The sequence below is a fragment of the Melanerpes formicivorus genome, unplaced genomic scaffold, assembly GCF_026170545.1.
Source record: "Melanerpes formicivorus ecotype bairdi unplaced genomic scaffold, bMelFor1.0.p_v2 SCAF_56, whole genome shotgun sequence".
NCBI classification, from domain to species: domain Eukaryota; kingdom Metazoa; phylum Chordata; class Aves; order Piciformes; family Picidae; genus Melanerpes; species Melanerpes formicivorus.
This window is the reverse complement of record NW_027142408.1, coordinates 2162903-2177279: the sequence shown is the minus strand read 5'-3', so window position 1 is coordinate 2177279 and position 14377 is coordinate 2162903. Positions and strand designations below refer to the sequence as shown.

The 14377-nt window shown below is 49.3% G+C and overlaps 1 protein-coding gene across 1 annotated transcript in view; it reads right to left on the bottom strand.

Moving 5' to 3' along the window:
* Nucleotides 1-14377, bottom strand: part of STK3 (serine/threonine kinase 3) — a 90533-nt gene that overhangs the window by 18137 nt on the left and 58019 nt on the right. The window contains exon 10 of the mRNA XM_068161164.1: nucleotides 12873-13048. Coding sequence (XP_068017265.1) covers nucleotides 12873-13048 — 176 coding nt within the window. The remainder of the gene's footprint in view (nucleotides 1-12872; nucleotides 13049-14377) is intronic.

Here is a 14377-nt window from a genome sequence, read left to right as displayed (position 1 = left end):
TAACAATTCTATGGTGCTATGACTCTATGATTGTAATGAAAAGCAGCATTTTCACTTTGTGTTTTTCCCCATCAACCAACATCTGCTTTGTTATGTACAGATGTAGCAAAGATTCAACAGCAACCACCACAGGAAGCACAACAGCTCTGTTCAAGAATGAATCAAGTACACAAGGCACTGCTGGGAGATAAAAACACACATTCCATGGTGAGGAATGCACAGGACACAGCCATTCTAGCTCCACTGCACTAAAGGTTAGCTGTGAGCAAGGGGTGCCTGGCACCCAGTCCTGTGCACTCAGATGAGTCCAAGGTGAAACAAAGCACGAAGCTTGCTGCTGGCACAACTGGCTCAAAACCCAAAACTACTCCTAAACCCCCCCATATGGGCAAGCCAGCCAGCTTTCACTGAAAGACCTGACACTTACTCAGCTGATAACCACCTGCATCCAAAATTCTTGGCAGTTTTAAAACACCCTTTTACTTTTTTTCTTCTTTTTTTTCCCCTTTTGTTAATAAAAAACAATCAAATCAAATCAAATCAAATCAAATCAAATCTTCTTGGAGCCATTTCCCATCATGTCAAGCACAAACATGCTTTCATTTAACTGCAGGAACAGAATGTGCCTCATTTTAATCTTTCACCTTTGTATTGCTGATTACAGGAGGCAAAGCAAATCTGATTTCAGATATGATTTACACTCTGTGTTTAGATATTCTCAGAGACAGCAGATTCCAAAGTGAGAATGACTTGGTTCTGTGGAGCTTTTTGTTTCATTGAGCACCTCTGCTCAGAGGGCAGGCTGAGGGAGCTGGGAAAGTTCAGCCTGGAGAAGGGAAGACTCCAAGGGGGGCTTAGAGCTGCCTGCCAATAGCTGAAGGGATCCTGCAGGAAGGCTGCAGAGGGACTTTTCCTGAGGGTGTCTAGAGACAGGCCAAGGGGGAATGGTTTGAAGCTGAGGGAGAGCAGAGTTAGACTGGAGCTGAGAAAGATCTGAGGGTGGTGAGACTCTGGAACAGGTTGCCCAGGGAGGCTGTGGCTGCCTCCTGCCTGGGGGTGTTGAAGGCCAGGTTGGATGAGGCCTTGAGCAGCTGAGTCTAGTTGAGAGGTGGTGGGGAGGTTGGAGATGATCTCTTGAGGTCCCTTCCAATCTATTCTAGGATTCTATGATTATGCTTTTAACGTAGTCAGGCCTGCAAAAGCAGTTGGCAGGATCAGCAGGCTCCTGAGTGCCTGGTTTCATACATCAGACACTCATTTCAAGTTTTATGCATTCCACAATCAAGGCCTGGTAACAGACACCCCCATGGCTCTGGCACCAGCGCTGCTGCAAAGGAGACTGCATGTGCCCAGCCAGGGGGTGCTGCAGGAGCTGCATGGTTACAACCCTGCCAGTGCAGCTCTCAGCGTGTGCATGGAGTCGTTCTGGTCTCCCAGTGCATTGCTAGCTGCCAGCACAGAAGTTTCATCAGCTGTGAGATGGACACACACCAGGCAGGGGGAAGCTAAGCCTAGCAGCCCTTTGCAGAGTGCCTCACAGCCTCTCTTACCACCTCTTTTCTTTTGTCCCTTCCCTTCCCTTTCCTTCCCTTCCCCTTTCCCCTTCCTTCCCCTTTCCCCTTCCTTTCCCTTTCCCCTTCCTTTCCCTTTCCCCTTCCTTTCCCTCTCCCCTTCCTTTCCTTTTCTCTTTCCCCTTCCCCTTCCTTTCCCTTTCCTTTCCCTTCCTTTCCCTTTCCTTTCCCTTTCCCTCTCCCTTTCCCTTTCCCTTTCCCTTCCCCTTTCCCTTCCCCTTCCCTCTCTGCCCTAACATTTCACATGACAGATATTTGATGCCATTCAAATTCAACACTGGCCACAGGAACCTTTTCTTTTTCTCTGCTGCAGGTACTTTTGTAAAATCTGTGAGCAGTTTGCTTTAAAAGCCATGGACAACAACCTGAAGCAATTTTTGACCATGCAAAATGTCTGATAAACAGTTCCATGTGTGCTGTTCATCTGGAGCCTTGCTAGAGAGGAGTAATGACCTTGTATTTCAGTCTCATTTACTCTGAATTAGGCAAACCTTGTGGTTTTAATTACATACTTAATACACCTGGCATGGTCTAATTACTGCAAACAAAACAGCATTTAAACAGAAAGTGACCTTGAACTGAGTCTCTCCAACTCCCAGCTAACTTCAAGTTTGGAGTTCTTACCCAGCTGCCAAGCCAGGCAACAGCAATTTTCCAAATGTGATCAGATGGCTTTGGAGCAGCAGCCTCCCTGCACCAGGAAACATCTGTACACACTCCCAGGGCTTCCCTCATTACCAATGCAAATCCCTCTTAGACTTCAACCCTGCTATGAACAGTGCCACAGGTACACACCAGGTTCACACTACTGAGATTCTTTAATGTGTTAGGCTGAAGCTAGAGTTGACAAGCTGCAGTCTGTCAAAGCTTGAAGCAATGTTCTCAGAAGCTATTGATTTGGTGTCAGTATTGCAACAAAGGGAACTTGAGGCTGCAGAAGTGCTGACATGCTGCAAGAGAGTCAGGCTGACAGGGACCTCAGAGATCATCTCCTCCCATGTCCCCACCATGGGCAGGGACACCTCTCAAATAGACTCAGTTCAGGTCTCATCCAACCTGGCCTTTAACACCCCCAGGCAGGAGGCAGCCACAGCTCCCCTGGGTAGCCTATTCCTGAGTCTCACCACCCTTCTACTGAAGAACTTCTTCCTCAGCTCCAGTCTAACCCTGCTCTCCCTCAGCTTCAAACCATTCCCCCTTGGCCTGTCTTCTGCAGCCTTCCTCTTAAGATCCCTTCAGGTACTGGAAGGCAGCTCTAAGGTCCTCCCAGAGCCTTAGCCAGGCTGAACAATCCCAGCTCCCTCAGCCTGTCCTATGAGCTGCTCCAGCCTTTGGATCATCTTTGTGGCCTCCTCTGGACTCACTCCTGCAGCTCTGTGTCCTTCTCATGCTGGGGATGCCAGAAGTGGACGAAGAAGCAACATAGGCTTTGATACAAGAATATCTCCATCCCTCAAGACATCTAAGGTCAAACTTGATGGGGCTCTGAGCAATCTGATTGAGTTGGGGATGTCATTGCTCACTACAGTGGGGCTGGACAAGATGATCTTTGAGGGTGCCTTTCAACCTGATGCAACCTGTGAATCTGTGCTGTACTTTGGGAAGCTGCAGTAAGATGGAGACAACAAAGGAAGAATTCAGGTGAAATGAAGCTGTTTGAGTCAATGTCTGCATTAGGATTTCAGCAGTATTCTTTCTGCAGCATCTGGTTCATCCTAGGGAAGCACAGGTATGTGTAAGGAAAAGTGGGTGCAGGGAACACAGCTTGGGGCTGGAAGTGAAGCAGCCCCTCCATGCACACATGGCAGCCAAAGCTCTGAAACTTAGCAGTGCTCACTCAGCCCTCGGTGAGTTGCTATGGCAACAGCTCTTCACAACAGGGAAAGCAGGTTAGGCAGTTTCAAACTAACCACTCTCTCCTGTGGCACTGCTTGCCCTGTGGTTTTGAAGCAGCCCACCCCTGAGATGATCAGTGGGCTGCTGCTGTAGAGTCATCAGCCAAAGAGAAGAGAAAAGCAGGCTCTTGAATTTCACAGGCCATAGGGAGGGCTGCTTAAGCAACAGCAAGTTTGGCCTTCCTCCACCTACTCCTCTTTTTCCCAGAGCCTTCAGAAACCCTTGCCAGGGCATCACTGCTTTTCCATCCCTTTTTCTATGTAAATATATCCCAAAACTGCTTGGGGCTTTTGTGTGGTTGCTTGTGGGGCTCTCTGGGGTTGGGTTTTGTAGGCTGCAGTGGGGGAAAGGAGGATGGTCTGCTTTGCAAATCAAAGGGCACTGCACGATCTGGGAGTTAAATCCTGTCCAGCACTGAGTGTGCCTGGTGCCACAACTGGATTCCTTCAAAAGGCTGCAGTCAAAACATGCCTCCAACTGTCAGAAAGCTTCATCTAGGGAAAAGCAACCACTGCAAAGCAGGTCTCTTGGAAACACGTGACAGGGAACATAACCAGCTTGAGACAGAAAGGACACAGCCAAGCTTGTACACACCAAGCTGCACTATGATCAACATGTTCCTATCAACTCCTCTTCTCTTCTCTTCTCACAGCATCACAGAATGCTGGGGGCAGGAAGGGATCTCAAAGATCACCCAGTCCAAGCCCCCTGCCAGAGCAGGAGCACCCAGGGCAGGTCACACAGGAACACATCCAGCTGGGTTTTGGATGTCTCCAGAGAAGACTCCACCACCTCTCTGGGCAGCCTGCTCCAGGGCTCCAGCACCCTCACAGGGAAAAAGTTTTCCCTTCTGTTCCCTGGCACCTCCTCTGCTCCAGCTTGCAGCCCTTGCCCCCTGTCCTGTCCTTGGACATCCCTGAGCAGAGCCTGGCTCTGTGCTCCCCCTACTGCCCTGCACATCTTTATCCCCAGCAATGAGGGCAGCCCTCAGGCTCCTCTGCTCCAAGCCCCAGCTCCCTCAGCCAGTGCTCACAGGGAGATGTTCCACTGCCTCCAGCAGCTTTGTGGCTCTGTGCTGGACTCTCTCAAGCAGTTCCCCGAAGTCCTTCTTGAAGTGAGGGCCCCAGCACTGGACACAATATTCCAGCTGTGGCCTCAGCAGGGCAGAGTAGAGGGAGAGGAGAACCTCCCTTGACCAACTCACCACAGCCCTTCTAATCCACCCCAGGATGCCCTTGGCCTTGGCTTCCAAGGGCACACTGCAGGCTCATCAGCATCCTTCTGTCCATCAAGACCCCCAGGTCCCTTTCCCAGGAATCACCCTCCAACAGGCAGGGCCCCAACCTATCCTGGTCCCTGGGGTTGTTCTTCCCCAGATGCAAGACTCCACCCTTGCCCTTGTTGGATTTCATTCAACTTATCCCCACCCATCCCTGCAGCCTATCCAGATCTCTGCTCTTCCTCTCAGGAATTCCCTCTGTCAAACCCCACAATCTGCAAAGAGGACATAACAAAATAAGGAGCACCCCAAAACTGAGATGACCCAAAATGACCAAGAGAACTTCTTGCATCTAAACAACGTTTTGGCATGCTGGGGAAGTCTGGTCTCTAAGTGTCTTTGATGAACATTTTCTCCTCCGCTCTTATTTGAAAGAAGGATATTCAAGGATAAGGACAACTCAGTACACTGGGCTGTAGTGACACCATGAGGGAGGGGGAAAAAATAATCATGTAAGTGCCACTTAATTCAAGCCTCCAAGCACTCTAGCATGCTGACAGAGGCTCAAGCAGTCAGGGCTGCACTGGTTTTGAAGCAGCTAGAACTATGCTACTGTACCTTGCGGGGTTCTGGTGCATCTTGTTTAAGTTAAAACCCCCACCTTTTCTTACCAGTGTTCTTGTAGCTGTACAACACAAAGGTAAATGTAAGCAACAGCAAAATCTTTAAGCAGATGCCAAAGAAGTGTTAAATTCCCAGGTATCCATTTCCTTGGAACTAGCTTCACATGCCCTAAACCAAGGAGTACTGAGAGAAACAGCCCAGGCTGGGACATTTCCAACCATGCAGCTTCACCTTTAGGCACACAAATGAACATGGCTTCTTTAAGAACCTGAGCAGCTGCACTTAACATTGGCATCAGTAGGAGCTCTGCAGGCATGAGATGGGTATAAAACAGGTGCAAAGACTTGCCAAATGAGTTCTGTGGTTTGGTTGGGTTCAGTGCAGCACTCAGCTGGGGATCAGACATTACACATAAAGGTGTGGCAGGCTGTCTTGACACGAACAGTGATTCATGCAACATGGAAACTATTTGGATTAAATTATCTCCCACCTCTCCCCTCTTTTTGCCTCCCTTTTATTTCTGGTAAGAGAAAAACAGAACAGACCTGGAACTGGATTGGTTTGATAGGCAAAAAAAAAGGATCACCTACAATTTGTGCAGCCCCAGTTGTTTTCCCCCAGCTCTTTCGAGGCTATCCACATTGCTTAGCCATTACACAATGAGCTCAAGGAGGTGTATTAGTGCAGACAAGTGGTTACTACGGTAACAAGATGTTACTTTAAACCACCAGCACTGCCCCAGCTCATCAGCTTCACTCCTTTCTTCCCTTTGCTCTCCTGAAACTCTGCACAAACGACAGACCTGCCCTGGAGCTGAATGCATGAACTGGAGCTACACTTCAGGCTCTCCATCCAAACGGAGCAGGGGGTAGCAGTTTCCTTCTTAGTGCTGTATTAAAAACGTGAAAGTAGGATGAAAATTAAGTCCTCAGGTGCATTCTCACTGTTTTGCAAATAAACCCCACATTACACAATCATAGACACCCCCAGCTCCCTCAGCCTCTCCTCACAGCAGAGCTGCTCCAGCCCTTGGATCACCTTTGTGGCCTCCTCTGGACTCACTCCAGCAGCTCTGTGTCCTCCTTCTGCTGGGGACACCAGAACTGGAGGCAAGATTGGAGGTGGGGGCTCAGCAGAGCAGAGCAAAGGGGCAGAACCCCCTCTCTTGAACCTAACAATGGAAACTACCTGACATGATAAAATAAGATGGCAGGGGCACTTTCAGCTTCCAGGAGAGCAAACATGGTTAAGCTCTACTGATTGCATCTTGGCTGCAACTTTCCCCAGGCAGCCCCAGGTTTGGGAACGAGAGCTGACTGCTGAGTGTCAGCACTGCTGAGCTTGCTGGAGGGCTACCTCTTCCAAAATATTGACTTTCCTAATAAACAAATTAAGTGTCTCATTATTTGTGAGAGCTTGAGTTTGTAAGACCTGTGTGCTCTCAACATCTTCCCTGATTACAAACAGCAGCCACCAGCAGTAGCTTAAATAATCACAGGAAATAAGGCCATCAGAAACAATCACAGGGAAAGGTTACCTGCAACAATCCTCTGCTCTGAGCAGGATCAGCCCTACCAAAACTGTTCCTGATGTGTTTACCTACCCAGGCCTTCACCACCCAACATGACTGCAAAAGCTCCTGCAGCCCTTGGAGGTAATCTGCTGTTGTAGGCTGGTAACCTCTTCTTACTACTGAACTCCAAATCAGCTGCTGTGATTCCAGCCTAAGTCCTTGACTTCTCTTCTAAGTAAAAATCTTTCTGGCCCAGGAGGGCGTTTCTGTGCTGCCTTAGCATACCACACTGATAGAGTCTTTGTCAGATGGCATGATTCACCTCCCAAAGCTGCACTGACACCCTGGCACGACTGGCCTGGGGAGCAGAGTAACAGCTTTCAGAGAATCCTGTCATTTGAGATCAACAGGAGGAGTTGGCTCTTTTCACAGCCTAAACAATTCAGCTATGTGTGAAACCACATTGTTAGGCTTGTTACTTCCATCCTAACAGGAGAAGGGACAGAAAGAAGAGAGAGGATCCTATGTTCAGTATGGGGTTTAGTTAAGCTGGTCAGTATCTGACTTGTAGAGTGTTTCCATAGAACCCCAGACTGGCTCAGGTGGGAAGGGACTTCAGAACTCATCATCTCCAACCTCCCCACCACAGGCAGGGACACCTCTCAACTAGACTCAGCTGCTCAAGGCCTCATCCAACCTGGCCTTCAACACCCCCAGGCAGGAGGCAGCCACAGCCTCCCTGGGCAGCCTGTTCCAGGGTGTCACCACCCTTGGACTGAAGAACTTCTTCCTAAGCTCCAGTCTAACCCTCTGTTAGGCATCCCTCAATTGAAGTGAATCAAGTTCTGCATGCAGACTGCCAACACCAATAATGCTTTCATTAGCTATATGACATTGTGAGTAATCTTCTGTTTACCTCATATGCACACAGCCCTGCAGACCCAGAAACCCAACTTCTGCATTTGTTTAGTTAAGAAAGAATGCTTCCTGACAGCATCTGGAAGTGCTTCATGATATTCAAGCAACTAACTAAAAATGAGGCAAGATGAATATATGTTAATACTTCAGTTAAAATGCTCCAATTACTTAGGGGAGAATCTCCAATGATTGAAAAGAGAATCACAGAATGGCTCAGGTTGAAAGGGACCTCAGAGATCATCTCCTCCAACCTCCCTACCATGGGCAGGGCCTTGAACACCCCCACAAAGGAGGCAGCCACAGCCTCCCTGGGCAGCCTGTTCCAGTGCCTCAGCACCCTCAGACTGAAGAACCTCCTCTTCAGATCCAGTCTAACCCTGCTCTCCCTCAGCTTCAAACCATTCCCCCTTGGCCTGTCTCTAGACACCCTCAAGAAAAATCCCTCTGCAGCCTTCCTGCAGGATCCCTCCAGCTATTGGCAGATAGCTCTAAGGACCCCCAGAGTCTTCTCCAGACTAAACTTTCCCAGCTCCCTCAGCTTATCCTCACAGCAGAGCTGCTCCAGCCCTTGGATCATCTTTGTGGCCTCCTCTGGACTCACTCCAGCAGCTCTGTGTGCTTCTCATGCTGGGGACACCAGAACTGGAGGCAGGAAGGGTGGTGTGGTCTCAGCAGAGCAGTCAAGGGGCAGAGTCCCCTCTCTTGCCCTGCTGGCTATACTCCTCTTCCTGGATCCCGGGACACAACTTGCCTTCTGGACTGCATGAGCACACTGCTGGGTTTGGGTTATTTTCATTCCCATTAATTAGAAGGAGACTCTACCAACCAAACCAAACTCCTCTGCTGCTAAAATAAAATCAGGGCAAGCCCAGCCTGAACAAAAAATTTCCACCAAAGCTAACCCAGCCTAGCCTCATTACTGCATTTTAAATGAAATGCTCTGTGAGCTGCAGTCAGTTCCTAGCACTGACTGCCTTCCCAAATCAGTTGTGACATGATAAGTTTATAAACATTAAGTAAAGTGTTTGGTATCTGCAATACAATTATTTCACAAGGCTGATATTCTTTATTTGTTCTGGTTGAAGCCCAGGGAAATATTCTGCTTAGGGTAACAGATGGCTTTTAACATTTTTGTTGCTATTCCAGAATCTTTAAGTCACCCAAAATGCATCTACTTAAACATGATACTGCAGTTACTGCAAGGCAGGATCTACGTGTTCACCATTTCATACTGAACAATCTGGAGAACATTCTTGTTTGGAAATAATTCTGCTAGAGAAGGAAATCATTACCCCAGCATTGCTACAATAAATAGATTTGCCTTTTTTACATCTGAGCATCTCCTAGCAGAAAGCAAATGACTCATTTGAAATGAAGGAATGCATCCAACAGGTGTGAACGGAGGGCAGCAGCTCCTCCTGAGCAGTGCTTACTCACAGGGCAGCACCCCTGAGACACCACTGCCCTGCACCTCACCTAAACCCTTTGTTAAGGCTGTGCCCCACAGGAAGATGGATTGGTAAGGGGCAGGAGGATTTACAGAGCACTTTTATATCTTAATGAGGTCTGATCTGTCATGACAGCCCAAGTGTAAGCAGTAGTTTCTTTAACAACACATACACATAGCACGTTCACAGAGTCAACCGGCTTGGAAAAGACCTTTGGGATCATCCAATCCAACCTATCCCCCAGCACCATCTCATCGACCAAGCCATGGCACCAAGTGCCTCATCCAGTCTTATTTTAAATGCCTCCAGGGACAGTGACTCCACCACCTCCCTGGGCAGCACATTCCAGTGGGCAATCTCTGTGCAGAATGTCATCCACCACTCACCCAGCAAGCTAAGGTTCACTTGCTTTCCCCTCACAATGCAAATCCTGAGCGCTTCTTGCTCACCTTTCTGGCAAAAACTGCCTTCTGGAATGCCCACAAAAAGGTGACAGGTGCTACACAAAATATCACAAAACCCTGTGAAAGACAGCCCCCAGTTTGAGCCAGTTGCTCCCAACCACACCTTGCAGCTGCACTGCTCGTTTAACACACGGCTCCCTCCCGTGCAGCTGTACCCCCTCCAAAGCATCCCCTGTGGGAAGAGCAAAGCTACCAGGAGAGCAGGATGGGCATACAGGTACAAGCTGGTCACAGAAGGACTGGTCACTTAGCTGGGTGAAGCAAACACCATTTGCTCTAACCCAGCAAACTGCTGGCTTGTGAGCTGAGAGCTGAAGCTGGCCAATGAAGCGGTGAGGCCTCATTCTGCTCGGCTGGTTAAGCTATGCACCATCACCACTCCTGTGAGTACCAGACCCACACACTGCACAGCTTGACTGCACCTTCACTTCTTCAGAGACTGCTGCTTTCAGAGTCACAGATTGGGTTGGGTTGGGAGGGACCCCCATCTAGCCCAACTCCCCTGCCATCAGCAGGGACATCTACACTACATGAGGGTGCTCCAGCAGCTCCCTCTTGTGCTGGGGGCACCAGAACTGGACACAGTGCTCCAGGCAGGGTCTCACAGGAGCAGAGGATGTTAATGCTGGGATCCCCTCCTAGATCACATGGAGGCTAACTTTTACCACAAGAAGCTTCTGTTATTTATCCCTTCCATGAATCACTTAGAGCCTTCATGTCAGCAACTGGAAGTGCTCACATGGACCTCCCAAAGAGCAGACAATATTTTATGCCTGCTGCCCACTGATTGATCCTTTCAGAAAGTCTCTGGCAGGTCATTCACCAATACTGCCACTCACTCTCTAAAATAGAATCAGAAGTGCTTCCATAACATCTGAATACAAAATACCTGCCCATGGTTGCAAGCAGCAGGCTCCCACAGCCAGCACCCTGTGTGGCCCACAGCAATGTACCCTTGAGTGGGCTACTCTGAAACAGAACATCCCTTATTCAAGAATCTTCCTCATCTTCTTGAGCTGGCTTCTCTATGGGTGTGCTTGGCTTTTCTCATGCTTACAATTCCCCCACCACCACCTCCCAACTCCATACACTGCCCATGCAAATCACTGTTCTCTTGGTTTCAAATCCCTTGGTCTTCAATCAAAAGTGTTTTGCAGCCACAAGCCTTCCAGCACTCTCGTTTGGGGAAGCCAAGAACAAACTGCACATCACGTAACTTCCATGAGTCACTGGAACAGGTTGGCCAGACAAGCTGTGGACATCCCATCACTGGAATTGATCAAGGCCAGACTGGACAGGGCCTGGAGAAACTAGGGAAAGATGTGCCTGCTCATGGTAGGGAAGCTGGACTAGGTGACCTTTGAGGGTCCCTCCCAACCCTAACCATTTCTGCCCCTGTACTCAGCACTGGTTAGGTCACCCCTTGAGCACTGTGTCCAGTTCTGGGCCCCTCAATTTGACAAGGACATTGAGACACTTGAATGTGTCCAGAGAAGGGCAGTGAGGCTGGGGAGAGGTCTGGAGCACAGCCCTGTGAGGAGAGGCTGAGGGAGCTGGGGTTGTTTAGCCTGGAGAAGAGGAGGCTCATGGGAGACCTTATTGATGTCTACAACTGCCTGAAGGGAGGTTGTAGCCAGGTGGGGGTTGGGCTCTTCTCCCAGGCAACCAGCACCAGAACAAGAGGACACAGTCTCAAGCTGTGCCAGGGGAAGTTTAGGCTGGAGGTGAGGAGAAAGTTCTTCCCAGAAAGAGCAATTGGCCATTGGAATGTGCTGCCCAGGAGGTGTTCAAAAAGGGATTGGATGTGGCACTTGAAGCCATGGTTTAGTTAGCCATGAGGTGTTGGGTGACAGGTTGGACCTGATGATCTGTGAGGTCTTTTCCAACCTTATTGATTCTGTGATTCTGAAGCCTCTGACTTGCCAGTCTAAGGCCACTAGCAGACAGAGAGCAATCACATTGCTGAAGACCAGAAAACTCCTCCGGCTTTGTTCTAGGACAAACTCCCATTTCAAAAAGGCAACTTCAAATGCACAAGCAATGCCAACAAGTTCCAAAGGCTTATCCATGCAAGAAGCATTCACCAATTATTCACTCACTTAGCAAGCAGAATCATTTTTGCTTGCATTCCTTCCCAAGTAACAGGAAAGATAGGATGAATTTTAAATTGCTCTGAGGGGAATGTTACTGCCACAATAACCCCACTTAAACAACAGGCAGTTATTTTCCAATGAATAATGCAAATAACTGTTTGGTTAGTCAGCTATCAGGAGGATGATGATGATTGCATTTTACAGTCAAAAACCAAACCAGAAAAAAACCCAAAAACCTCCACCCAAACCAAAACTCTAACTACAGAACCTCTCCAGCAGCCACAGCCAATTTAAGAGTCAGCTTCATGTGGAAACGCAGGGAGTGAAAAGTGGGGGGGAAAAAAACATCCCCCACCTACAGCTGGCACCTAAAATGAACCACAACAGTTTTCTCCAGATCCCAACTGGGTTTTCAAACCAGGGTCCCATGATGGCACTCAGCTCCTGCTCTTTCATTAAGATCATGGCTAATCAGCAACAGATCAATTAGATTCAGCCATTTAGAAACACATAACAAAGCTGAAACACAGGTATCATCATCTACAAATGCCAGGCACAAATCCAGGCTGGGTGCAGAGAGGGTTGAGGAGGGGAAAAAAGAGTCTTGGGGGTGTTGGTTGCTGAGAAGCTCCCCAGGAGGCAGCCCAAAGGCAGCTGTGTGCTGGGCTGCAGCCAAGAGTGAGGCCAGCAGGCCAAGAGAGGGGATTCTGCCCCTTGGCTCTGCTCTGCTGAGACCACACCACCCATCCTGCCTCCAGTTCTGGTGTCCCCAGCATGAGAGGGACACAGAGCTGTTGGAGTGAGTCCAGAGGAGAGCCACAAAGATGACCCAAGGGCTGGAGCAGCTCTGCTATGAGCATAGGCAGAGGGAGTTGGGGGTGTTCAGCTTGGAGAACACTCCAAGGGGACCTTAGAGCTGCCTGCCAGTACCCGAAGGGATGCTACAGGAAGGCTGCAGAGAGACTTTCCCTGAGGGTGTCCAGAGCCAAGCCAAGGGGGAATGGTTTGAAGCTGAGGGAGAGCAGGGTTAGACTGGAGCTTAACACAAAGGCATAGAGGGATTCACCCTTTTGGCACACAGGAAACAAACAGCATGCAGGAAAGCAAACAATAACAATGCACTCACGAAATCAAAGTCTCCATCTTGAGGAACTTTCCAGTTGTCAGGGAAAACGTTTTTGGCTATGTGGTAAGGTTCATGCATGTTCTGATTGCAGTTTTCAGGGCTTTTATTCTTGGAATCTTGTTTATCAAAGTAGTCCATGAAAGAAGGTCTTTGAACTTGTGGTGAAGTAGCATTTCCTGAGTGGAAAGGAAGGAAGAACAAAGTTTAAACTCCTGGAAGCTTTGCTGCACTCTGAAATAAATTCCATTGGTGAGTTTTCTTGGCTTTTACAGAAACTAACAGAGTCAACTGCATGGGGGGAAGCCTCTCTTTGTCCCCTGAGAATCTTTGGCATAAATGGTCATGGATGAGGGATACAATCTGTGTAGCAAGACACAATGTGGAGAAACACAGGAGACATGTCAGGAGTTGCTCACACAAGGAGGACCAGACGTTCCTTCATGTGATACCAACTTGTTACACAGACTGAACAACATAAGGTCCTGAGCATCCCTTAGGGTAATGAATGATTCCAAGGACATCCAGCAAGGACAAGTGTAGAGTCTTGCATCTGGGAAAGAACAATCCCAGGGACTGGTATAGGCTGGAGACTGAGCTGTTGGAGAGCAGCAAAGGGCAAAGAGACCTGGGGGTGCTGCTGGACAGAAGGATGTTGGTGAGCCAGCAATGTGCCCTTGAGGCCAAGAAGGCCAAGGGCATCCTGGGGGGGATTAGAAGGGCTGTGGTGAGTTGCTCAGGAGAGGTTCTCCTCCCCCCCTACTCTGCCCTGCTGAGGCCACCGCTGGAATATTGTGTCCAGTGCTGGGCCACTCACTTCAAGAAGGACTTCAGGAACTGCTTGAGAGAGTCCAGCACAGAGCCACAAAGCTGCTGGAGGCAGTGGAACATCTCCCTGTGAGCACAGGCTGAGGCAGCTAGAGCTTGGAGCAGAGGAGCCTGAGGGCTGCCCTCACTGCTGGGGATAAAGATGTGCAGGGCAGTGGGGGGAGGACAGAGCCAGGCTCTGCTCAGGGATGTCCAAGGACAGGACAGGGGGCAAGGGCTGCAAGCTGGAACAGAGGAGGTGCCAGAGAATAGAAGGGAAAACTTTTTCCCTGTGAGGGTGCCAGAGCCCTGGAGCAGGCTGCCCAGAGAGGTGGTGGAGTCTCCTTCTCTGGAGACATCCAAAACCCAGCTGGATGTGTTCCTGTGTGACCTGCCCTGGGTGCTCCTGCTCTGGCAGAGGGCTTGGACTGGGTGATCTCTGGAGGGCCTTTCCTACTCCTAACCTTCTGTGATGCTGTGAAATAACTTTGTAGAACACTTTCCAGCAACCATAAAGTTGCATTTGTGTCTGCACCTGTACAAGTGATGCAGTGCAAGGATGGTACCTCCACAGCTCCCAGATGAAGGTAAATATAAACCACTCCCACTGCAGCTGGCCCTGCCCTGGTTCTGTGATTCATGTGCTACTGGCTGAAATGGGAGCCAGAGCAAGTGCCCTAAATATCTGTCACCAGGAAGGG